This window comes from Propithecus coquereli, unplaced genomic scaffold (assembly GCF_000956105.1).
Source record: "Propithecus coquereli isolate 6110/MARCELLA unplaced genomic scaffold, Pcoq_1.0 Scaffold239, whole genome shotgun sequence".
Taxonomy (NCBI): Eukaryota; Metazoa; Chordata; class Mammalia; order Primates; family Indriidae; genus Propithecus; species Propithecus coquereli.
The window spans coordinates 222,131-246,360 of NW_012147941.1; the positions used below are offsets into that span (position 1 = coordinate 222,131).

The 24,230-nt window shown below is 48.0% G+C and overlaps 1 protein-coding gene across 3 annotated transcripts in view; it reads right to left on the reverse strand.

The window, feature by feature from the left end:
• The window catches only part of PTPRU (protein tyrosine phosphatase, receptor type, U), an 80,220-nt gene that overhangs the window by 43,105 nt on the left and 12,885 nt on the right, over window positions 1-24,230 (reverse strand). For all 3 annotated transcript variants that reach the window (XM_012645999.1, XM_012646001.1, XM_012646000.1), the window contains exons 2-9: window positions 21,176-21,307; window positions 17,429-17,700; window positions 16,810-16,891; window positions 16,586-16,701; window positions 16,149-16,323; window positions 15,327-15,620; window positions 3,470-3,778; window positions 291-400 (exon numbers count right to left, since the gene is read on the reverse strand). In XM_012645999.1, coding sequence (XP_012501453.1) covers window positions 291-400; window positions 3,470-3,778; window positions 15,327-15,620; window positions 16,149-16,323; window positions 16,586-16,701; window positions 16,810-16,891; window positions 17,429-17,700; window positions 21,176-21,307 — 1,490 coding nt within the window. The remainder of the gene's footprint in view (window positions 1-290; window positions 401-3,469; window positions 3,779-15,326; window positions 15,621-16,148; window positions 16,324-16,585; window positions 16,702-16,809; window positions 16,892-17,428; window positions 17,701-21,175; window positions 21,308-24,230) is intronic.

Below are 24,230 nucleotides of genomic sequence, written 5' to 3' on the forward strand. Positions count from 1 at the left end.
CCAGCACCCTCCCACCCGCCATGTTACAGGGGAGCCAGGGATCCCTTGGGCAAAGGGGACCACGGATCCATCAGGCCAGGCTTCTGGACACCTTCGCCTCTGCCTCCTGCCTTCAGGACCCCCTTCCCCATAACCCACGGGGCACAGACCCTGGCCACAGTTGAAGGAACTGTGACAATCACCTGTCTTCCCCATGCACCTCCCTCTCCATGCTACTGCAGCAGAGGAAAAGAGGGCCATCCCCTCAGCTTCCACCAAAGGCCCCCACTGTAATAGGGTCCCACATCCACCTCATACTGCGTGATGAGGCCATTGGGTTCCTGGGGCTCCTCCCACTTGAGGAAGATCATGTCCTCCAGTGGAGTGAACGTCAGGGACTCGGCTGCAATTCCACCAGGCACTGCAAGAGAAAGGCGGCAGGGGGCAGGGGCTTGGCACCAGATACCTGGGTTCAAACTCTGGCCTTGCCACCTCCTATCTGGTTCAGTTGGACTACTCAACCTCCCTGAGCCTCAGTTTCCTCATCTGTGAAATGAGGATGATATAACCTTCCCTAACCAGGACTAAATGATGTAATGTACATAAAGCCCCAAAGCAAACATCAGCAATTTCATATGGTTCAACCTATTACTGATTACTCAAAAAGGGTAGCTGGCATTTTTCATTATGGTGCAGGTTGCATTCAACAGAGAAGAATGTTTAAAGGCTTCTATTTTGTTCCAGTTGGGTAGCTTTCAGAAAATATAGACGTCTGCCAGAGAAATGAAAATAACACTTGTATTAGGGTATCGGAACCACAGGTAGAGATGTTTTCTTGTCTAAAAATTTCTAATGACATAAACTATATATGTCCAATGTAGAAAATCTAAATGAGCATAAAGAAAATTAATGGCACCTATCATCGCATCAACCAGGGATAAATACTGTTAACGTTTTAGCATAAACACCTTTCAGGCATAGTTTGGTTTTTTTGTTTGTTTGTTTGTTTGTTTTAATGTATACTCCTAACAGCAGGCACAGGAATTTTGCCTAGGAAGGGAATGGTCTTTGGGAAAACACCTTGATAAAACATTGTGGGGAAGCTGAAGTCCTAAGACAGGAGAAAGCAGAAACCAAGATAACCAGCAATGAAAACTAAGCTGCTCTGTGTTAAAACAAACGGTTTACAAGGCAATATCACTATTCACTCATCTATCGACACCGCTGGTAAGAGCATAAATTGGTACAACCACTTTGGAAAACTGTCTGGCTACATCACTAAAAATGAACACATACCCTGTAACCTAGACTTTCCACTCCTAGGCATCTCCATCAGAAATGGGTAGTATCTACGAAGGGGAAAACATCTACAAGGACTTTATTTGCAGCATTATTCAAAATGGCCCAAACCTGGAAACAACCCCAATGCCCAACAACAGTAAGTAGGATAAATAAACGTGGTATATTCCCACAGTGGACTCTACAGCAACGAGAATGAATCCTCTGGGAAAGAGAATGAATTCACACACAATATGGCTCAGGCTCTCAAGCATGAAGTTGACAGAAGGAAGCCAGTCACACAAAGAATACTCACTGCATGATTCCGTTTATATAAAGTCCAAAACCAAGGAAAAATTAATCTATGGTGTTACAGATCAGGATAATGTTTACCCTCGGGAGGTAGTAACTGGGAGAGGTCTAGTCTATGTGAATTCAAGCTGACCACTTAAGACAAGCACAATTCCTGTAAGTACTACACTAATATTTCAATGACAAGTAAAAAGTGTTAAATAATGAGTAGTTATGGAGGAGAAGGGAAGAGAAAGAAGATCAAGCAGCCCAAGTGAGGGCTGCTTGGGGTGGGGTGAAACAGCCACAACCACACACCTAGGGGCCAGGGGCAGGGGACAGAAGTCAAGAGACTTTAAGAATGGGGTGGTCTGATGTTCAACTTGAGGCAGTTTGCAATGCTTCAGGGTAAACCCATACAGTCCTCACTCCCACCCCCAGCAAATCCTCAGCACAGGGCATACACACTGCCTTGGGTGAATGGGGGTTGTGGAAACCAAGGAAGGATCTGAATTTTGTGTCTGGGCCAATGTTGTGCGGAACAGAAAACTGCACACATGGGGCAGCAAGAAAAACTATAAACCTAGGAGCTTAGGAGTACCTGGGGATATGCAGGAATCTAGGGGAAGGCTCTGGACCTGTGCTGGCATTCGAGTGTAGCTGTTAAGAGTGATATCTGCAAAGCCAGAAGGCCAGGTTGGAAACTTAGATCTGCTACCTATCTACTAACTATGTGACTTCATCTGTAAAATGGAGAAAGAAATAGTAGCCTACCACATAGGGTTTTCATGGGGATTATATTCAGTAATATATGAAAAGCATTCAAATAGTGCTTGACATCTATTAAGTGCTTAGTAAATGTTAGTTTGACATATATAGAACACTGTATCCAATAGCAACAGAATGTACTTTTTTCAATTACACATGGAACATTTACCAAAATTTAACCAAATGCTGGGCCATAAAGCAAGGATCAAATTTCAAAAGACTAAATTTAGAATACATACTCTAACTGCAGTGGAATTAAGCTAGAAATCCACAACAAAAAGACAATTATAAAAGTCTCAATTGCTTAGAAATTAAGCAACATAATTCTGAATAACTTTTGAGTCAAAGAAGAAATCATAACAGAAATCAAAAAATATTTTGAATTGAATGATAATGAAGATAGGACATATCAAAATTTGTATGCAGGTAAAGCAGGACTTAGAGGGAAATGTGTAGCTTTAAATGCATATATTAGAAACGAAGAATGGCTCAAAATTAATGATCTAAGAAGCTTCCATCTCAAAAAGCTAAAAGAACAGCAAATCAACTCCAAAGAAAGTATTTAAAAAAGGAAAAAAATAATAGAAAATAAATATGCAACAAAGAAAATAAGCTAAACGAACAGTTTGCTCTTTGAAAAAAATCAATAAAATGTATACACTCCGAGCAAAAGTGAACAAGAAAAAACAAAACATAAATTACCAATATCAGGAATGAAAAAGGTGGTATCACTATAGATCATAAATATATTAAATAAATATAATAAAAGAATATTATAAACAACTTTATGTCACGAAATTTAACAATTTAGGTGAAACGAACAAATTCCTTACAAAACACAGTCCATCAAAACTGATACAAGAATAGAAAATCTGAATAGTCCAATATCTGTTTTAAAAATTAAATCTGTTATTCAAAACCTTGCCACAAAGAAAACTCCAGGCCGAAATGGCTTCACTGCTCAATTCTTCCAAACACTTAAGAAAGGAAATACCAAAGTCTTCCAGAGAATAAATATTAGCCATCATTACTTTGTCGTTATCCAGTTGTTTTAATCCTAAGCAAAAAAATTCCCTATATAAATTTCAGCCTCAGACATGGGGTGTCTATGGGAGGCACTCAAGGCCAGGGGAATCCGGGTTGCGACCCTTACCATCCTCATCTGTCTGGAAGGTGACCTCCTTGCCCTCCTTGCGCCCCTCAGGGTTAGTGAGGACGAGCCGCACGTGAACATTCCGATAGGGCAGCAGGTTCTTGATGGTGTAGCGGCTGGCACCCTGCTCCGTCTTCACACACTCCCGGATGGTCTGGTTGTGGCTGCTACCCGGGGTGTAGTGATAGCACAGGGACACAGTGTAAGTGTGGCAACGCGTCACGTTGTAGCCCAGTGGTTCCCACCGCAGGGTCAGCTGGCGGGCCTGGATCTCGGCAAAGGCCAGGCCTTTGGGGGCCCTCATGGGCTCTGGGGAATCCGGGAACCAGAGAGAAGGCGGCAGAGGAAGTGGGAAGAGAAGAGGAACAGGGAGAGAGAGCATCAGTCAGCTACCTGGAATCACTGCTCCTTTGCCCCCAAGAGTTTAAGAGACCCCTAGAACACTGCACAGGGAGTAAAAGTATGTGCTCTGGCACCAGGCAAGCTGCATCTGAAGCCGGGCTCTGCCACTTGCAGCTGGCTTAATCACTTCACTTCTCTGAGCCTTGGTTTCTTCAGCTGCCAAATGGAAAAATAATAGGCCTTACCTGACAGGGTCATTATGAGGTTTAAGGCAATACGTGCGAAGCATGCATGACAATGGCTAATACACAATAAGCCCTCACAAATGGTGGCTACGATTCTTTTTAACAGCACGGTTCCTCTCCCAATTCAAGACCATCCTGGACTACATAAGGCCCAATCTGAATCAACCTGTTGCTATATTTTTCTTGATTCATTAATGCCAAGCTTGTTCTGAAACAACTTACAGGAATACATATGATACAATAATATATAGAAATCAGGATGATGAGGGAAATGAAAGTCAAAGTTACATAAGCCAGACAATGATAGGGAAACAGAAACAGAAATGCATGCCATTAGGTCCTATGTGGGAGACTAAAGGTTCAAATTCAGTGGTGGGTTCCCTGGCTGCCAAAGCAAAAGGGGAAATACAATCTGTAATATAATGATAATAGTAATAATGGCAGTTAACATTTCTTGGGGACTTTGGATGTGCCAGGCATTGTTCTAGTGCCTTTAAAATGCTTTACCTCATTTATCCTTGTTGTAATCCAAGGAGACAAATGCTAGTATTAGCCCTGTAATACAGATGTGGAAACAAAGGCACAAAGAGACTAAGTAACTTGCCCACAGTTACATACACAGTAAGTGGTGAAGGAGGCAAACCTGGACGGGCTGGCTCCGGAATCCACGCTCTTAACCACCACTCCCCGCCTCCCCCTGAGGAATTCACTCTCAAAAAAAATCACACCAGGCTGGGCATGGTGGCTCACGCCTATAATCCTAGCACTCTGGGAGGCCCAGGCGGGAGGATGCTTGAGCTCAGGAGTTCAAGACCAGCCAGAGCAAGAGTGAGACCCCGTCTCTACTAAAAATAGAAAAATTAGCCGGGCATGGTGGCGCAGGCCTGTAGTCCCAGCTACTCAGGAGGCTAAGACAGAAGGATCACTTGAGCCCAGGAGTTGGAGGTTACTGTGAACTAGGCTGACGCCACAGCACTCTAGCCCCCGGCAACAGAGTGAGATTCTGTCTCCAAAAATAAATAAATAAACAAACAAATAAATAAATAAAAATAAAATAAAATCACACCAATGCCTCAGGAGAGAGATGGCTACCCCAACAGGAGGGAGGAGCATGTTGTCATGCTTTACAGGCTCTTGATGACTTTGTGGGCCAGAAAGTCGTCCCCATTTCATAAGTAAAGAAAGCCAGGCTTCTAAAGCGAAGCCAAGGTGGAGCCCAGGGATCAGCCTTCAGCCCTGCCTCTGCCCTGACCAGCTGTGTGATCTTACGCAATCTCTGGGTCTCAATTTCCACACCTGTGAAATGAGGGAAGAAGCCAAGATTACTTCAATGATCCTTCTCTCTCTTGCACCCTGATACTCTGAAATGCAGTTACTCTCAAGTCCCTGCAAATTGTCCCCAATTAGAGGACCCCGGGATTTTTTAACAAACAGATGAGAAAGTACTGCTACAAAGCCTCTTAAGAAGATTAGGTATGATCCTAGTACCATTTTTTACAAGATTAATTTTCTCAGAATGTCCTTTATAAAGAAGACACAAAGGGAAATATCGACCCAGGCTGCTCCTAACTTGGGAGTGCACAGGTGACAGTTTTAGACACTGGCCCCAAATACAGCACAATACAAGTTTCTGTTTCCACCCAGGAGCTTCCCTTTCTTCCCTGGACTACAGGCAAGCGATGTCTCCAGTCATATGTCACGCTATCAGAGAGCCTTCAGCGCCCGCTGGGAACAAGGCCCACCTCCTGACTGCTCCCTTCCCCCCAACAAGCAGGGCCCCCCCCAAGTCTCGTCCCACACGGACACTGAAGGCCTGGCAGCCACTGCTCACCGCAACCTGAGGGCTGCAGGCTACAAGCCCAGTCACGACACTGATGTTGTCTCTCCTATTCCTGGCCCACAGAGATTTTCCTAATTTTTTTTAAATGCAGTTTTGTTTTAAGCCATCATTCTTATGTATTTGTAGTGGAGGGGAGATTTAGTGTGTGCTCACTTGCCATCTCGCTCAGAGGTCCTCTCTCCACCCTCCAACTCTCTGGCTCTGGTCCTGGCTGCCCTGTGTGTATTGTCCCAGGGCATCTACGGGAGCCAAGGTCCCCTGCCTTATTTGCACTAGTGAGAGTGGGTCTCAGCTCTGTTCATACCATCCCCACCCCCCGGAATACAGCCCTGCATTCCTCTCCATCCCTCCAGGCTTGGCAGAAGCACCCTGCTTCCTCACCCTCTTGCAGCGTTTAGAGGATGGCGAGAAAAGTTCAGTGTAACTGGGGACACAGACTGGGTGCGGACTATGGTACACAGGACAGTAGGTGCCCCATCCAAAAGGGGCAGCTACTCCTGAGCTCTAGGCGATTGTCGCCATGTAGGACTACAGGCTCAGGGTTGCCAGATCCTCCCATTTTTCAAGAGAAGCCAAAAATTCAGATTTTTATATGAAATCTCCAGATTTGTGAGTATTGGCAACCTACTAAAGTTTCTTAAAACCACCTTGCAGGGCCAGGCACAGTGGTTCATGCCTGTAAACCCAGCACTTTGGGAGCCCAAGGCGGGAGGATTGCTTGAGTCCAGGAGTTTGAGATCAATCTAAGCAACATAGTGAGACCCTGTCTCTACAAAAAATACAAAAATTAGGCCGGGCGCAGTGGCTCACGCCTGTAATCCTAGCACTCTGGGAGGTCGAGGCGGGAGGATTGTTTGAGCTCAGGAGTTTGAGACCAGCCTGAGCAAGAGTGAGACCCCGTCTCTACCAAAAATAGAAAGAAATTAATTGGACAGCTAAAAATATATAGAAAAAAAATTAGCCAGGCATGGTGGCGCATGCCTGTAGTCCCAGCTACTTGAGAGGCTGAGGCAGGATGCTGTGAGCTAGGCTGACACCATGGCACTCACTCTAGTCCAGGCAACAAAATGAGACTCTGTCTCAAAACAAACAAAAAAAAAAAAATACAAAAATTAGCCAAGTGTGGTGGCACACGCCTATAGTCCCAGCTACCAGGAAGGCTGAGCCAGGAGGATAGCTTGAGCCCAGGAGTTCGAGGCTGAGTGAGCTATGATCAGGGTACTGCACTCCAGCCTGAGCAATAGAACCAGATGTCATCTCAAAAAACAAAACAAACAAACGAAAATAGCTATCACCTTGCAGGGCCTAAGACAGTAACTTCTGACTTGGAGGATGAAACTCCCAACTTCATATTGGGGCATCTCACTCTCCAACAGCTGCACTACCTCCCATCTAGATTGAAGGGTCTTTGATAAAAAGGCCCACTTCTCCCTTCTCTCCCTCCCTACCCTGATCAAATCTGGGCAGATCCAGGAAGCTCAAATAGTTTGTTGACTACAGACTGATACGTTGATTGAGGAGTGTGAATGCATGAGTCTTTCTGTTTCCAAAAACCATCTGGCACCCAGACGCTCTCTTCAGCTGCCAGCACACACTGACAAAACAGAACCTGGGGACCTCAAAGTCCCATCCCTCTAAATTCCATAGGGCTGTAGGCCATCCAGACATCAGAGATCAAAGTGCACATTAAAACACGGAGTGTAACAACTAACTCCTGTTAAATGAGGCCAACATGCGTTAATTTCTACAAGGCTAATGAGGATGCAATAACTCTGAAAAGTTCAGCCTTTTCTTGCAGAAGGAGCTTTGGACTGGTCCTGGGGTCCGGTGGACACAGATTCACATCCTATCTCCAACGCTTGTTAGTTCTGTGACTTCAGGCAAGTTACTCAAACCCCTTTCAATGTTGATATCAGGTTCCTCCACTAAAATATGGAGACAGTGTCACCTACTTTGAGGAGCAAGTGTGAGAATCACATGAGATGATGTAAATCGAATTGCCCAGCCTATGGTAATTAATAAACAAACACATGTGCGCTAACATGAGGTGCCAGCAGCAGTATCAATTAGTACAATCACTTTTTAAAGAATTATATGTCAAAGCCCTTTCTTCAACCACTTCTATTTTCCCAAAGAAATAACTCAAGGGGGAAGGGGAGAACCGCAGCACTGAGTTTTTCAACGTAGTATTATTTATAAGGATAGAGATCTGGAAAGAAATAGTCCAGCAATGCGGGGACATTTCATGGACTTCTACAGTCAATAAACATAATTATAAACAGTATGACATGTGTAACAACACCAGGCAAAGGAAGCGGCGTACGAATGCTTTCCACATCCCGATGACAAGGGTGTAAAACGTGTACTGCAGGCATATGGGCAGAGATGCAAAGAAGACGGAAAAATTAAAACAGCTGCTGGGCTAGGATGGTGAGATTTAGAGTGATTATTTTTAAAAACGCCTCCTCCTGATGCTATACTATTGTTTCTACAGTAAATAATACAGTGCGAGGGGAGTTTCACAATATGGTGGATTTGACAACACAGCTGGGCAACAGCAAAACATCTCCCGACCAAGGCGCCTAAGCAGGGGGGGCCACGATGCCAACAAAGAGGAACGTGTAATTAAGAGGGGCAGGAGGAGGTGTCGCATCGTATCTGCCTGGCCTCTGCCCCAGCTTCCATCCTGGCCAGCCTGCGAAGTGTTTAGCAGGGCCCAGCACAAAGTGGGCATTCAGCCCATGATGGCGCCAGCTGCCGTCATGTTGTCGTTCTTATGAGAAACACTAGATTAGAAATCAGGACATTCAAACTTTGGTTCAGGCTCTGCTATGGACACCTGTATAGATTTGGGCAAGTGCCTGAATCTCTAAATCTCAGTTTACTCATCTGTAGAATGGGAATAATTAACAGCTATCACCATGAAACCTGGGTTCTCAATCCATTGTCTAATCACAGGAAAGTCCCTTCCCCTCTCTGGGTTTCAATAGATTTTCAATGGACCCCTGAGGTCTGATTCCTTTTATTCCTTTATTCCAAGTGCAGTAAAACCAGAACTGCCTTTGTAAAGTTAAAAATACCCTAATAATGACAGTCATCGTTTACTGAGTGCTTACTGTGTGTTAAGCACTATACTTCACATGGAGTTGCCTACATTAAACCCAAAACACTGGAGGGCCCCAAGATTCAGGCTTCACAACTCCTCTCTCTTCCATCTACACTTGTTCCCTAAATACCAAAGGACTAAATCAGGAGTTCTCAACCTCAGCACTATTGACACTCTGGACTAGAACTAGATAATTCTTTGTGTTGGGGGCTGTCTGTGCATTGCAGGATGTTTAGCCACGTCCCTGGCCTCTATTCCTCAGATGCCATTAGCACCTCGCTGCCACCATCCAGTATGACAACCAGTATGTCTCCAGACACTGCCAAATGTCTCCTGGGAGACAAAATCGCCCCTAGTTGAGAACCACTAGCATAAAAGATCTCATCCAGTCTTAGGGCTTTAAATACCAACTCTACCATCTCTACGCTGACAACTTTCAAATTTATATCCGCAGCCTGAACCTCTTCCCTGAACGCCACACTCATATATCCGTCTGCCTGATGGAGATCTCCACTTGAACGTTTAACAGGTATCTCAAAGTCAACATTTCCAACACAGAACTCCAGATCCATGACACCCCGTCAAACCAGCTCCTACCGCAGTCTGCTCCTTCGCAGTAAATGACAACTCCATCCTTCCAGCTGCTCAAGCAGAACACCTCGGAGCCCTCCTTAACTTCTATTTCCCTCCCTCTCATCGCATATCCAATCCATCAGCAAATGCAGTCAGCTCTACCTTCCAAATAACCCACAACTGGCCACTGCTCACCACGGCCGCCCCTTCCACTCCACCCACCACCTCTCAGCCCAGTCACTGCAGTGGCCTCCTCACTGGTCTCCTCCTGTGGCACCCCTGCCCTTCGAGTCTATTCTCCACAAAAGGGCCAGAGCGATCCTTTTAACAAAAGTAGATTATGCTCACTCCTGTTCTCCAAACCCCACAATGATCCCCCAGCTCACGCAGTGTCAAACAACTCTGAGACCTACATCCCAGCGCAACTTCAGCCTCCTCTCCTGCCATCTCTGGCTCAGTCACTAACCCAGTGACATTGGTCTCCTTTATGTTCCTCACACATGCCAAGCACACACCCCAGCCTCAGGCCCTTGCCCTGATTGCTCCCTCTGCCTGGAGTTGCCCCTTCCCCAGCAACCCCACCCCCACCCCGCCCAGCTCTCTGGATGGCTCAGCCCTCACCTCCAATGCCACCTTCTTGGTTACAGCATCGGTCCCCAACCCTTTTGGCACCAGGGACGAGTTTCATGGAAGACAATATTTCCACAGACAGGGGCGGGGAGGAATGGTTTCGGGATGATTCAAGCACATTACATTTATTGTGCAGTCAAACCTCTCTGCTAATGATAATCCCTGTTTGCAGCCGCTCCCCAGGGCCAGCATCACCACATGAGCTCCACCTCAGATCATCAGGCATCAGATTCTCATAAGGAGGGCACAACCCAGACCCCTCACATGCGCAGTTTACAGCTGGGTTCATGCTCCTGTGAGAATCTGATGCCACCGCTGATCTGACAGGAGGCGGAGCTTATGCAGTGAGGCAAGCGATGGGGAGCAGCTGTAAATACAGATGAAGCTTCACTGGCTTGCCTGTCACTCACCTCCTGCTGTGTGGCCCAGTTCCTAACAGGCCACAGACTGGTACTGGTTGGGGACCGCAGGGTTAGAGGGTCCCTTGAGCCTTTTAAAAATAACCCTCCAACCGCCACTCCCTGCTTTAGTCTTCTTCATAGCACTTATCACCACCTGGCAAACTCTACAGTCATCCCTCGCTATACATGAGGGATTAGTTCCAGAACCCCTGCATGTAACTAAATCCTGCAAATTCAAGTCCCACAGCAGGTCCTGCAGAACCCGCATACATGAAAAGTCAGTCCTCCATATATGCGGGTTTCCCATCCTGCAAATACTGTATTTTGGATGTGCATTTGATTGAAAAAAATCTACACATAACTGGAGCTGCTCAGTTCAAACCCATGTTGCTCAAGGGTCAACTGTATATTTCACTTGTTTACTTATTTATCATCTGTCTCCTCTTGCTAGAGTGTGAGTTCCACACAGAGTTCCATGAGGAACTCTCAGCTGGTGACCTTCGTCTGTCTCAGTTACAGTCACATATCCCTAGCGACAACCACAATAGTACCTGGCACATAATAGGAACTCAATAAATATTTGTTGAATGAATCTTCAAGTTAACCCTATATGGTAAATATTACTATTCTCATTTTATACAATAAGGGGACTGAAGCTCAGAGAGTTTAGGTAAGCTGACCTAGACTCCTTAGCTAGAAAGCAAGTCCCACTGGCACACTCCAACCCATCACCATAGGGTCTCCCAAGGTCAGCATTAAATTGGATTTTAGATGATTCACAGATCAGCTTTTGAAAACACTTAAGAATATTGATTAGCAACAAATAAATGGACCTTGACCCAAACCTCACACCTTACCCAAAACAGATCACAAACTTAAATGTAAAACCACAACACTTTTAGAAAAAAAAAACCAGGAGAAAATCTGTGGGAGCTAGGGGTAGGCAAGGAGTTCTCAGTCTTGACACCAAAAGCACAATTCATAAAAGAGAAATTCTATAAATTGAACCTCATCAATTTAACAGTAGTTGTTCTGTGAAAGCCCATATAAAGACGATGAAAACACAAGCTACAAACTGGGAAAAAATATTTACAAACTGCACATGCAACAAAGGACTGGTATCTAGCATAAAGAACTCTCAAAACTCCACAACAACAAAATGAAAATCCAATTAGGAAACAGTCAAAGACATGGACAGATAACTCACCAAGAAGGATTTACAGCTGGCAAATAGCACGTGAAAAGACGTTCAACATTGCTAGGCATTAAAGAAAGGCAAATCAAGATCATAATGGGATATCACTACACATCTCCCAGAAAGTCTAAAGTAAAAAAATAGCAAAAACACCAAATGCTGGCAAGGATGCAGAAAACTGGATCACTCATGCATTGCTGGTGAGAATGCAAAACAAGACAGCCAGCCACTCTGGCAGTTTCTGATAAAACTAAACATGCAATTACCATACAACTCATCAACTGCACCTTTGGGCATTTATCCCAGAAAAATGAAAACTTATGTTCCTGCAAAAATCTGTATGCAAACGTTCACAGAAGCTTTTCTTGTAATAGCCAAAAACTGAAACCAGTCCAGATGCCTTTCAACAAGTGAATGGTTAAACAACCTGAGGCATTTCCACACCATGGAATACTACTCAGCAATAAAAAGAAATGAACTATTGATATACACAACAACTTGGATAAATCTCTAGGGAATTATGCTAGTTAAAAAAGCCAATCCCAGTGCCAAAGACAATTTAATGAGGAAAGCATAATCTTTTCAACAAATGGTGATGGGACAAGATAGCCATAAGAAAAAAAGTGAAGATGGGACTCTACCTTACACCATATACAAAAATTAACTCAAAATGGATCTAAGACCTAACTGTAAGAGCTAAAACTATAAAACTCTTAGGAAAAAAACATAGGGGTCAATCTTCATGACCTGGATTAGGCAATGGTTTCTTGAGTATGACATCAAAAGCACAAACAACAAAAGGAAAAAAATAGGTAAACTGGGCTTCAAAATTGAAAACCGTTGTGCTTCAAAGGTTGCTATCAAGGAAAGGAAAAGACAACCCACAGAATGGAAAAAAAATATTTGCAACCACATCTGATAAGAGTCTAGTATCCAAAAAAAAAAGAGTCTAGTATCCAGAATATATAAAGAGCTCTTACAACTCAATAAATGGGTTAAAAAATAGGTTATTTTTAAGGATCTGAATAGACATTTCAACAAAGATATAGAAATGGCCAATAAGCACATGAAAAAATGCTCAACATCATAAGTCATCAGGAAAATGCAAATCGAAATCACAATGAGATATCATTTCACACCCACTAAAATGGTTATAATCAGAAGACAGAGCCAGGCACAGTGGCTCACAAGTAATCCCAACTACTCAGGAGTTTAAGGTGGGAGGATTGCTTGAGATCAGTAGTTCAAGGCTGCAGTGAGCCATGATGGCACCACTGCATCCAGCCTGGGTGACAGAGTGAGGCCACCCGTATCTAAAATATAAATAAATAAGATAAAGTTAATTTCTTTTTAAAAAAAAATACATAAATGTTGACAGGGACATAGAGAAATTAGAACTCTCATACACTGCTGGTAGGAATGTAAAATGATACAGCTGCTTTAGAAAACAGTCCAGCAGTTCCTCAAAGGTTAAACACAGAATTACCATATGATATATATATGGTATACACCCAAGAGAAATGAAAACATATGTTCACATGAAAACTTGTACATGAATATTCATAGCAATACTGTTCATAGTAGCCAAAAGTGTGAAAACCCAAATTTCCATCAACTGATGAAATATGATATATTTCATCAGTTGAGGGAAATAAAATATGGTATATTTGTACAATGGGATATTTGGTAATAAAAAGGAATGGAGCATTGATATATGCTATAAGATGGATAAACCTTGAAAACATCATGCTGAATGAAAGAAGTCAGTCACAAAAGACTACATATTGGATGATTCCATCTATGTGAAATGTCCATAGAGGCAAATCTATAGATGTAGAAAGTAGATTAGTGGTTGCCTGGGGCTAGAGGAGTTAGGCTGAAATGGGGGTGACTGCTATAGGGTACAAGGTTTCCTTTTGGGGTGATGAAAATGTTCCAAAATTGATTGTTTTGATGGTGGCATAACTCTTTGAATATAGTAGTCCCCCCTTATTCACAGGGGATTTATTCAAAGACCCCCAGTGGGTGCCTGAAACCACAGATATTAATAGTACTAAACACTATATAAACAATGTTTTTTTCCTATACATACATACCTATGATAAAGTTTAATTTATAAATTAGGCACAGTAAGAGACTAACAACAACCAGTAATAAACTATAACAATTATAACAATATACTATAATAAAAGTTAGGTGAATGTGGTGTCTCTCTCTGTTTCAAAATATCTTAATGTAATTTACTCACCTATTTTTGGACCTTGGTTGACAATGGGTAACTGAAACCACAGAAAGACAAACCACAGATAAGGGGCTACTACTGTATACTAAAGACCAACAAATTGTACACTTTAATGAATGAATCCTATGAGATGTGAATTACATTGCAATAGGGCTGTTACCAAAAAAAAAAGCTAATTCCAAAAGGTTATATACTCTGTACAACATTTTTGAAATGACAAAATTTTAAAAATGAAGGACAGATTAGTGATTACCAAGGGCTGGGGGTGGAAGAAAACAGGGAGGTGAATGTAGTTATAAAAGGGCAACATGAAGGGTACTTAAGGTAATTGAACTGTTTGGTTATTTTGATTACAGTGGTGAATATACAAACCTACACGTGATAAATTGTATAGAACTAAATACACACACACGAACGAGTACAAGTGAAACTGGGGAAGCATAAGTAAGATCTGTGGATTGCATCAATGTCAATAAATTGATTGTGATATTACACTATATTTTTGCAAAATGTTATTACCATTGCAGGAAATAGGGTGGACGTATACAGAGAATCTCTCTGTATTTTTCTTACAACTGCATGTGAATCTACACTCATCTCAATAAAAATTCCATTAAAAAATTTCTCCTCTAAACAAAAAGAATCTCCTCTGATGCAGGTGTACCATTGCTCCTAACCGCTGTTTTACCCTTTTTAACAAGGAAAAGCAGGTCAGGCACAGTGGCTCACACCTATAATCCCAGCACTTTGGGCGGTGAGGCGGGAGGATTCCTTGAGACCAGGAGTTCAAAGATCAGCCTGAGCAACAGACAGGAGAATCCAGCTAGAATTTATAACACACTTTGATATGATGGAGTTTAGTTATTTTATTTTATCTAGACGATATAATGTTGAACTAAGAACAAAGATATAAAGCCAGCCAGTCAAGGGTTCCAATCCCATCTCGGACACTTATTAGCTGTGTGTTCTTGGGCCAGTCACCTAACATCTCTGTACCTCAGTCACCTCACCTGTAAAATGGGTATGACAAGAATACCTACATCATGGTGCTGTTGTAAGTTTTCAATCAATATGATGTGTGCGGATATGCATGTCTGACAAAGTATCGGCTATCATCTTTACCACAAGGGTTGAAGAAAAATTACAAGGTTTTAGAAAGTTTTAGAAGCACAGATCTAGGCCATACCACTTCTTGGAATGTGCCCCTCTGCCCTTCATTGCCCTCAGCCCACATCGGGGTGTCCGGACCAGGGACTGGGGCCAAAGGTGGCGGCGGCACACACCTGCGCACTTGGTGCGGCTGACGAGAGGTGGCCCCGGGCGGCCGGTGCCGCCGTCTCCAGGGCGTGTGAGCAGCACGCTGATCTCGTACTCGGTGTCAGGGTCGAGGTGCCACAGCTTGTAGGTCTGCAGGCTCACGGCGTGCACCTCGGCCCACGGGCCGCGCGCCATGCGGTACTCAATCTCCTTGCGCACGATGGGCCCGTCGCCGATGATGGAGTTGGTGTTGAGCTGGATGATGAGGTAGGTGGGGCCGGCCCGCAGCAGCTGTGGGGGCGCGATGGGCGTGGGGGGCTCTGTGAGCAGATTGGGGAGAGGAGGAGCTGACGGACACTGCTGTGAGATCACAGCTCCCAACTCGGCATCCCACCAAGGTCCCACTACACCCAAATCGCCAGGAGCCCTCCCTGTCCCCCAGCCCCCTCCTGCTGCCACTGGACCAGACCCGCTCTCCCACCTCCGCTAAATCCCCAGGCCCTAAGGGGCACCCGGCTCCTAAGGCTGAACCCGCCCTCACCCCTCAGCAGCCACCCTCTCCCTCACACCCCTCCAAGTCCCCAGAGACTCTGCCTGGCGGGGTGGACCACAAGCACAGCGGCCACACAGCCAGACCCTGCCTTGCCAGGCTCCCACCTTGACCCCGTACCCCAAGCCCGCCATTGACCCGGCCCCTCTGCAGGCCCCGCGCATTCGATCAGACCTGCTGGGGCTGAGACACTGCCCCCTCCACAGGCCCCGGTCTGATCGCGCCCGGCCCCACCCTGCGGTCCCTCGCCCCTGGGAGAGTGCGGGTCTCTGCCCTCCCGCGGCGCCCTTGCACTGACCCTTGACGATGAGCTCCGCGAAGTTGGAGACACCCGCGCCTCGTGGGGCCTGGGACACACAGCGGTACAGGTCCTGCTCGGCGCGGCCCACGGCGGCCAGCGGGAAAGTGGCCAGGAAGCGCCGGTGGCTGATGTGCCGGACACCGGCCGCGGGCACTAGCGCCCCGCTCTGCCGCTGGGGGAAAGAGGGGTGACAAGGTCAGGGGCACCATGGAGGAAGGAGTCCTTCTCTCGCTCTGACCCGGCCAAGGCTAGCGGTAATGGTCGGGGCGGGTTTAGCAACCCTATGACACAGCGGGGATACGTGATTGCTGGAGCCATGCGCTCTGCCCTGCGGTGATGGGGAGCCTAAGAGGGCAGACTTAGCACCCCGCAAGGGAGCCAGGGCCCGGAAGAAGCTACCCACCCCTCCTTGGCCAGGCCCCCACGTCCCTCACCTGCAGGAGGAAGCGCTCTGCCTCCGCGGCTCTGCCCGCCGCCATGCACTGGAAGGAGGCGTTCTGGCCCGCGTTTACCTCCACGTCGCCCAGGCGGGAGAAGTGCGGGGCCTTTGCTGCGGGAATAGAGCCACGGAGTGAGCTGGGCCTGCACCACTTTAGACAGGAGCCTCGGCCGCCCGCACCCCTCGCCCCTGCGCCCCCCGCGGTCAGGTGGGACTCACCGCAGGGGTAGCTGAGAAGCAGGATGTCATCCAGGCCCATGTAGCCCCTGCGGTCTGGGGAGATGAGGGCCTCGAACAGCACCTGGAGGACGTGAGAGGGCCCTTGTCATATGATATTCCTGCAGCTCTGCCTGGGAGGGCCCACAAGAGCCCCCTTTTAGCTCCACCGCAGCCAGAGCCCCAGCCCCAGCCCCAGCCCCAACCCCAACTCCAACCCCTTCCTCCTCAACCAGCAGAGCTCAACTGACCCTACCAAGCTAGCTAGTTGGGAGTGGGGTATCAGCACCCAGACTGAACAAGCTCATGGCCAGAGCTTCCATCTCAATCCTGGACAGTCACTTCAAGGAGCAAAACTCTTTTCCTAGCCAGGCAGGGTTTCCAGATGGGCACTGTTCCAACTCACCCTTGACCCCAGCCATGGGCTTTTCCTATTAACAATGACCTCTGATGCCGAACCGAGACTGGCCCCAGACTGACCCCTGGCCTCGACCATAGACTGCCTCCTGATGCTGATCACAGACTAATTCTAACCTGAGCCACTCACCTACTCTGACCTTAAGCCATCATCCTCCTGCCCCCATCCCCAGGCACAGGTTGACACAGACTGAACCCAGCCAACCTGATATTCATTGGGCCAGAAGGTGCTGACAGCCAGCTCAGCCTGGTGCCACTGTCGGCCGTGGGATCCAGTCATATTCCAGACGGCACTGCCCAGGGGGCCCCCATTAACACGCACATAGACGCCCAGAGTGCCCGGGCTGTGCCCGTCCCGGCTGTACAGGAAGTAGCTGAACTGCACACAGTGGGTGTCATTCTCGCTCAGGCTCTGGAAGATGACATGGGCCCGCTGGCCTGGGGCATGCTGGGAAGTGTTGACCATCAAGTAGGAGCCTGGAAACAGAAGAGGAAGAGGCAGCAGCTGAGGAGACCTTAGGGGAGGACCAGGTGGGCAGGAGAGGGGCAGAAACAAAGCACTCCAGGCATTCGGACCCACGGGGAGTCAGGGTTCTGAGCTCCGGTCCCAGGGCTAACTCACTGGGTGAGTCCCTTCACTTCCCAGCATCTGTTTCCCAAAGGAGAGAGTTGGAGCAGCAAAAAACACACAACCCTGACTTTGTCAAAACCTTGATGGCTCCACCCATCTACAGGTCACAGTCCAAGCTCACGTCCTGCCTGAGCACAGTCTCCCCCATCTTCTGAGCCACGCTTGGAGGTAAGGACTAGGTCACTCACTTCCAGAGTCAAGAGCCTGGCACGTGACAGGTGCTCAAAGGCCACCTCTTCCAAACTCCTCCCTCCACATCCCACCATGGGCTTCTCCCCTGGCCCCTGGACTGTTACCAGAGGGTGTGTCTGTGTCCCACCAGCCCATGATGCCTCAGGGCTCCACTGTGTCAGAGAAGGGGTTCTGAACCCAAGCTGAATGAATAATGTGGAAGAGAGACTGAATGAAATGATTCTAACTTCCCTTCCAGCCCCCAGCTCTGAGTCTAAATTCCTGGGATACCAATTCTCTTGACTTCCAAGCTGGAGAAAGGCAGCCTGTCCCTTCCCCAGTGATCCAGGTTGTATACGGGGTAGTAGGAGTGGACTGGGTGCCTCAGGACCTGGCTGGGGGATTACAGCTTCCCTCTGGGGGGACAAGGCCCCACCAGCTGCCAAAGGGACAACTGCAGCCACCCAGCACTGCCTCCTCCCGGGCTTGGCCGCCAGCCAACACAAGCTCATTCAGATCCCCGCTGCAGGAGGGCTCCCCAGGGACTCTGCTGGAAGGCATCTCATTCATCTCTGTGAGCCAGAAGCCTGTAAGCCCACCCTGGATCAGTCCTGGCAGGGTAGTAGTAAACAAAACTCAGGTCCCGGTCCCCACTCAGGAAGGGGCACTCCCAACCCCCAACACACTCCGTCTTGGCCCATTCCTGCTTCCTCTCTCCTCTCCCTGTGAGCAGCTGTGTGAATCTTCCTCCCCCTTCCGATCTGACACTTTGTTCTGCCTCCTCCTGCTGCTCCCTCTGCCTCTCTCCTCTCTTCGCTGCATCCCTCCCCTTCTCTTCCATTTCCTCCCTTTGTCCCTGTCGCTCTCCTGCTCTCCTCTCTCCTGCTCTCCGTCTGAGTGTGAATCTCCCTCCTTCCTTCTCCCTCCACCCCCAACTCCCTTCCCTGGAACATGAGCACCAGGAGAGCAGAGACTGTCCATCTGGTTCATCATCACATCCCCAGGATCTAGCACAGGGCCCACGCTGATTACTACATTTCCCTCTCCTCTTTTCACTGGGGATATCTCTGCTGTGTGTGAGAGAAAGAGAGGCAGAGCCCACACAGGGTGGTCAGGACTGTTAGAGGAGAATTCAAATCAGCTGTCTTGTACCTGAGTGCCAACCATGTATCAGGCCAAGGCTGGGCCCTGGGCATATGGAGAGGCCCACACAGGGCCCCTGCCATGGTGGGTACCTTCACAAATCATTCTCAGACAAGTCAAACTGTGATACCCACCAGTACTGAGGTCTAGCAAGGATCTGAGAGCCCTGCAGCGGTAGAGACAAATGCAGGAAGGGCACGGTGTGAGCAAACGCATAGAAGGGGAGGCAGGGAAGGTGGGGGAGTCTGCAGGGGCCACCTGTGCCAGGCTATGAAGGCCTCCTCTCCTAATGGCTTCAGGTCCTGGCCCCCCACTGAGAACCTTTGCTGCCCCTCACCCTCACCCTTGACACAGATGCAATCTCAGCTATGCTGGGCAGTGAAGGCCCCGGGCTACTACTGTGGAAGGGCAAAGGGGAGGGGTCCTGAGGCTGTCCAGTGCTGGGGTTCACTCATTTGGTTCCCACACTATCTATGTCCTCTGACACGTCTTTATCAGTGATAAAGTTGGTACTTTGGCCTTCATCTGTCTTATCTTTTTCTTAATTCCCAGTTGATTCTGCACCTAGCAAAGAGGGACATGAGTAACTGGGCCCTCTCAGATACCCCCAACAATAGCAACTGGACGCTGATCCCCTACATGCCACCCTCTGCACTTTACAGGCATTATCTAATAACCCTGTGGAATGGATTACTGTTCTCCCAACTTGACAGTTAAATGTGAACTAAAGTAAAATCTTAAGCCCCCAGCTGACTGAATGGACCCCCTCTTGGCCAAAGAGACCCCAGAAATATCCTAAAGCTGAGTTTCTGGCCATGAGAAGGGAGGTCAGACATGCCTCATCATGCCCCCTCTCCCTTCTTGGACATGTCCTTTGTGACTCATTAACAGGCCTAAGGCTATGCAAGACAAAGCTTAAACCACTGGAGTCTGGGTATATGTCCTGTATATGTCCAGTGGCTTGTGTCTGATTAACAGACTTCCTTGTCTTAACTTAAAACATTCCAAGCCTTTAGACAAAGCTTCATTTCTTTAACCAATCACAAATCAAGGAATCTTTAAACACACCTATAACCTGTAATGCCCTGCTTCAAGATGTCCTGCCTTTTCAGGCCTCAACCAATGTATGCTTTCCATGTATTGATTTATGACTTTATGTGTAATTCCTGTCTTCCTGAAATGTATAAAACCAAACTGTAACCCAACCACAGCGAGTCCACTTGCTCAAGGCTTCTTGGGCATGGCACAAATTACTTTACAGAGTTTGGGTTATTTTCTGTTGACATAAGACAAAGGGGACTCAGAGAAGTTAAGTGATTTGCCCAAAGTCACACAGCTGGTAAAGTGACGGAGCCAGGATTTGAGCCCAGGTCTACATGGCTTTGGGATGAGTGCTCTATGGGCCATCATTAGAGCAAGAGGCCAATACTAGAATCCATGTAATTAGTCTCCTGACTCCCAGTCCAGTGCTCAGGATGCCAAAAGTACCCCATCCTGAAATAGGGCAAAGCAAGGTGGAAGTTGGGAAGGATCTGGGACTTCCAGGAAGAAGAGGGCAGAGGAAGGAAGATTTTATACCCACCTAGCCCTGGTGTTACTGCTCTTTCAGCATCTTCAGTTCCTGGGGAGACTAGGTTCAAAGGCTGTCCAGGAGAAGAGAGCCTTTGAAGAGAGCCTTCCAAAGGTGGTGGCTTTAGGAAGACCTGGTAGGAGTGGGTGGGTCCTGAGCTAAGCCGTCCGGGGAATAATGGGAAGTTGGTTTTGGCTCACAGCTATAAGGGCCTTTGATTACTTGAACCTGCACCCAATTTACAAGTGAAACTACCTGACATGCACAATTAGACAGTGTCCAGAGTGCTCCACATCCAGTGTCATGTATGTCATTGCAGATGCAAAAGCAGATGAGGCCCAGAGAGGTTAAGTAATGTGCCCAAGGTCACACAGCAGGTGGGTAGAGATGCCCCTAGAAGGAGAAAAAGGGGGAAGGGTAATGAAGAGGAGGCTCACCATGGGGCAGGTCCGCAGGGGCCCGGGTGCCAGGGTGGATCCGCACTTGCTCCCACTGGAAGTCATCGTACTGGGCCTGGCTGTACTCGCAGGGCACTGCTGGGTCACTCGTCTCCTCGAAGGTGCAGCCAGCTGTGAGGGCATGGCCTGGTTAGCCCAGGCTAGGGCAGGGCTGCTGGACAGCACAGCTCCTGGAAGGTAGCCCCCACTCTCCCCTCCTTCCGCCCAGGCCCGCCCTCCCCCTCCCTCTCTTCAGGCCCTTTCCTACTGCTCTGCTCCCTCCCTGTAACAAACTCTCCCTCCCCCACCCTCTGTCCTCCCAAGGTCCTCCCTCACTGTCTCCTCCCAATACCAAGACATCCCCACACTGCCCACTCCCCCAGTACTTCCTAGGACCCCCCCACTGCTCAACCACCCATCAAAGACTCTCCTCGATAAAAACTAGTTATGATTGCTACATCACTGGAATTTCACAAAAAACCCATGAGATCAGGACTAGAATTATCCCCAATAGATAATTCTAGTCCTGATCTCAGAGTGAGAATTAACCCTAACCCTAACCCTAACTAAGGCCCAAAAAGATTGAGTGACTTCCTTAGGGTCGCACAGCTCACTAGTGATGGAGGCGGGGTTTGAACCAAGATCTCCTGGCTACTACTCACTGTTCTGCCACCTGCCCCTCCCTCTTCAGATAGAGGACAGACAGAGGGCCCTGCGCCTGGCAGGAGCATGGATGCCCTAAGCCAGCCTGACAGTATCTCCTTAAAAATCACAACAGTTGCCACCAGTCATCTCACGCTTACAAGCCTGGCACGATGCTAAACGGTGTAAGCGCAGAGTCTCGTTTAGGCCTCGCATTCTGAGCCTGGCACCACTGTTATTCCTACCTGACAGATGTCAACAAGATTCAGTCATTGCCCAATGTCAGCTAACTTAGGTCGCTGCATGAACGTGACATGCAAACGCACAGTCACATGTGGACTAGGCACATGGATGACTAGAGAAAGCAAATTCCCATGATTTGCAACAAATATGAACAGTTTAAATGAGAAAGGGAGGGAGGAAGTGAGGAGTCAAATAGATGTGAGTCTTGTGGTTGGTAATGAGGTCCACGTATCTTAGCTCATCAAAGCCCTGAGTTGGGCACCTACCAAACCTGAGAACATCATTGGTTCAGAAAGGAACTGCAAATTGGGCCCCTGCCTCACTCCCAAACCTTAGTGTTCGGAGTTCCACCAGGAGTAGTAGAAAGCAACTGAGACCCAGGAAAATGCCCAAGCAAGTGGCAAGGAAGCAAACGCTCATCATGCCAGTCCTGTTCAGGGTGCCTTCCAGCCACTGGTACTTCTCCCCACTTTATAAATGAGGTGACTGAGGCTCTGAGGGGTGAAGGGACCCATCCACAGTACCGCATGGTAGATCAGTGAGTGGGCTATGGCATCAGACAGAATTGGGATCGAATCTTGACTCTGCAATTTGCCAACCCTTTTGACTGTGGGCAGGTCCCTTCTCTTTCTGAGCCTCAGTTTCCCCATCCACACATGGGGCTGTTGAGGATTCAATGCAATGGTGCACTTAGCACAGTGCCTCGCACATGTAAGCACTCAGGAAATAGCAGCTCTTAACATGTGCCACTTGAGAAAAAAGGAAGGATTTGAACCCAAGTCCACGCTTTCTATCAGAAAAACCTTCGATAGTAGAAGCAGCAAACCGGAGCTGCTTCCCAAGCTCAAGAAGAGGAGAGAGGAGGACCAGACAGCAGCTGGGGAGTGAGCGCCATGTGCCGGGCACCGGGCTAGGCATTTTCACATGCAGCAAGTGACTTCACTTTTAGGAGGCTCTGTACATTTCATCTGTTGTGCAGATCACGTGAAGTAACATAAGGAAAAAACACACTCAGCGGAGCCAGGCACAAAGGGGCTCACCATTGCTAGGGTCTCCCTCTCCTCTCCCCAGACTCCAGCCAAGTGTGAAATGATGAGATGTGGGAGTGAGACTGGCCCCAAGCGGATGAAATGAAGTTCAAGAAGACTCTTTCCAGAGCTGGGGCAGGGCTTTGGATGAGCTGTATGCCTCTTTGTTTGAAAAGCCCTGGTCAGCATCATGCCCTATGTCCTGTGGGAGGTGGGTTTTAACCCCATCTGGGCTGGGAGGGCCATAGGGCAGCAGAGAGAACATGGCTAGTAGGGATGGTCAGGGAGGACTTTCTGGAGGAGGGGGACAGCTGACTTCAGCCTGAGCTGGGCCTGCCCCCAAGGGTCTTAGCCAAGGCCTCCTTGAGGCAGAGGGATTGCCAGAAGGGAAGCTCAGGATCTAGAGCCCTGACTGGGGCTCAGGCCCTTCCTATTCCTTCATACAAAACAAGGCCACTGCCCCTGATGTCTCACCCATGGCCCTGGGGTGAGCCTGGGAGTGCCAGTGCGTGGCTTCCTCTTGTCCATCCTGAGTCAGGCCACATGACCTGCCAGGACTCCCAGATCAACTGACCTAGTCAGAGTGACACCCGGACCAAAATTTCTGCTCAGAGTGACCTCCCCAGACCATCCGACCTCAGCCAGAGTCACCCCCAGACTGACTGACCCAAGTTGCTGAATCTCAGACTGACCTCAGCCAGTTTGGCTCCCAGCTGACTGTCCCTGGCCAGAGTGGCCCCAACCTCATATAAATGAGCCCTAGACCATCTGACTTCAGCCAGAATGACCACCATTCTGACTGACTGAGCCCAAATTGGCTGACCCTGGCCAGAGTGACCCCTGACCTATGCCAAATGGCCTACAACAGACTCCAGCCAGGGTGACCTCTTAGGCTGACTGACCCCATCCAGAGTGACCCCTTAACAAGAATGATTCCCTCTCCCTGATCCATGTCCATCTCCAGACCTGTGTCTCTAGGCCAGGCCCAGTTCTAGCTATGGCCCTTAGGGGGTAACATCTCTGGGGCCAGGCTCTCCAAGGAGAGCCCCAGGTCACCCCGGATGGGAACACCCAGCTCTCCCCAGTGCTAGGAAAAGCCCCCATCACCTCCAGTCTGGGCAGCTCAGGAGCCAAGAGCCCCA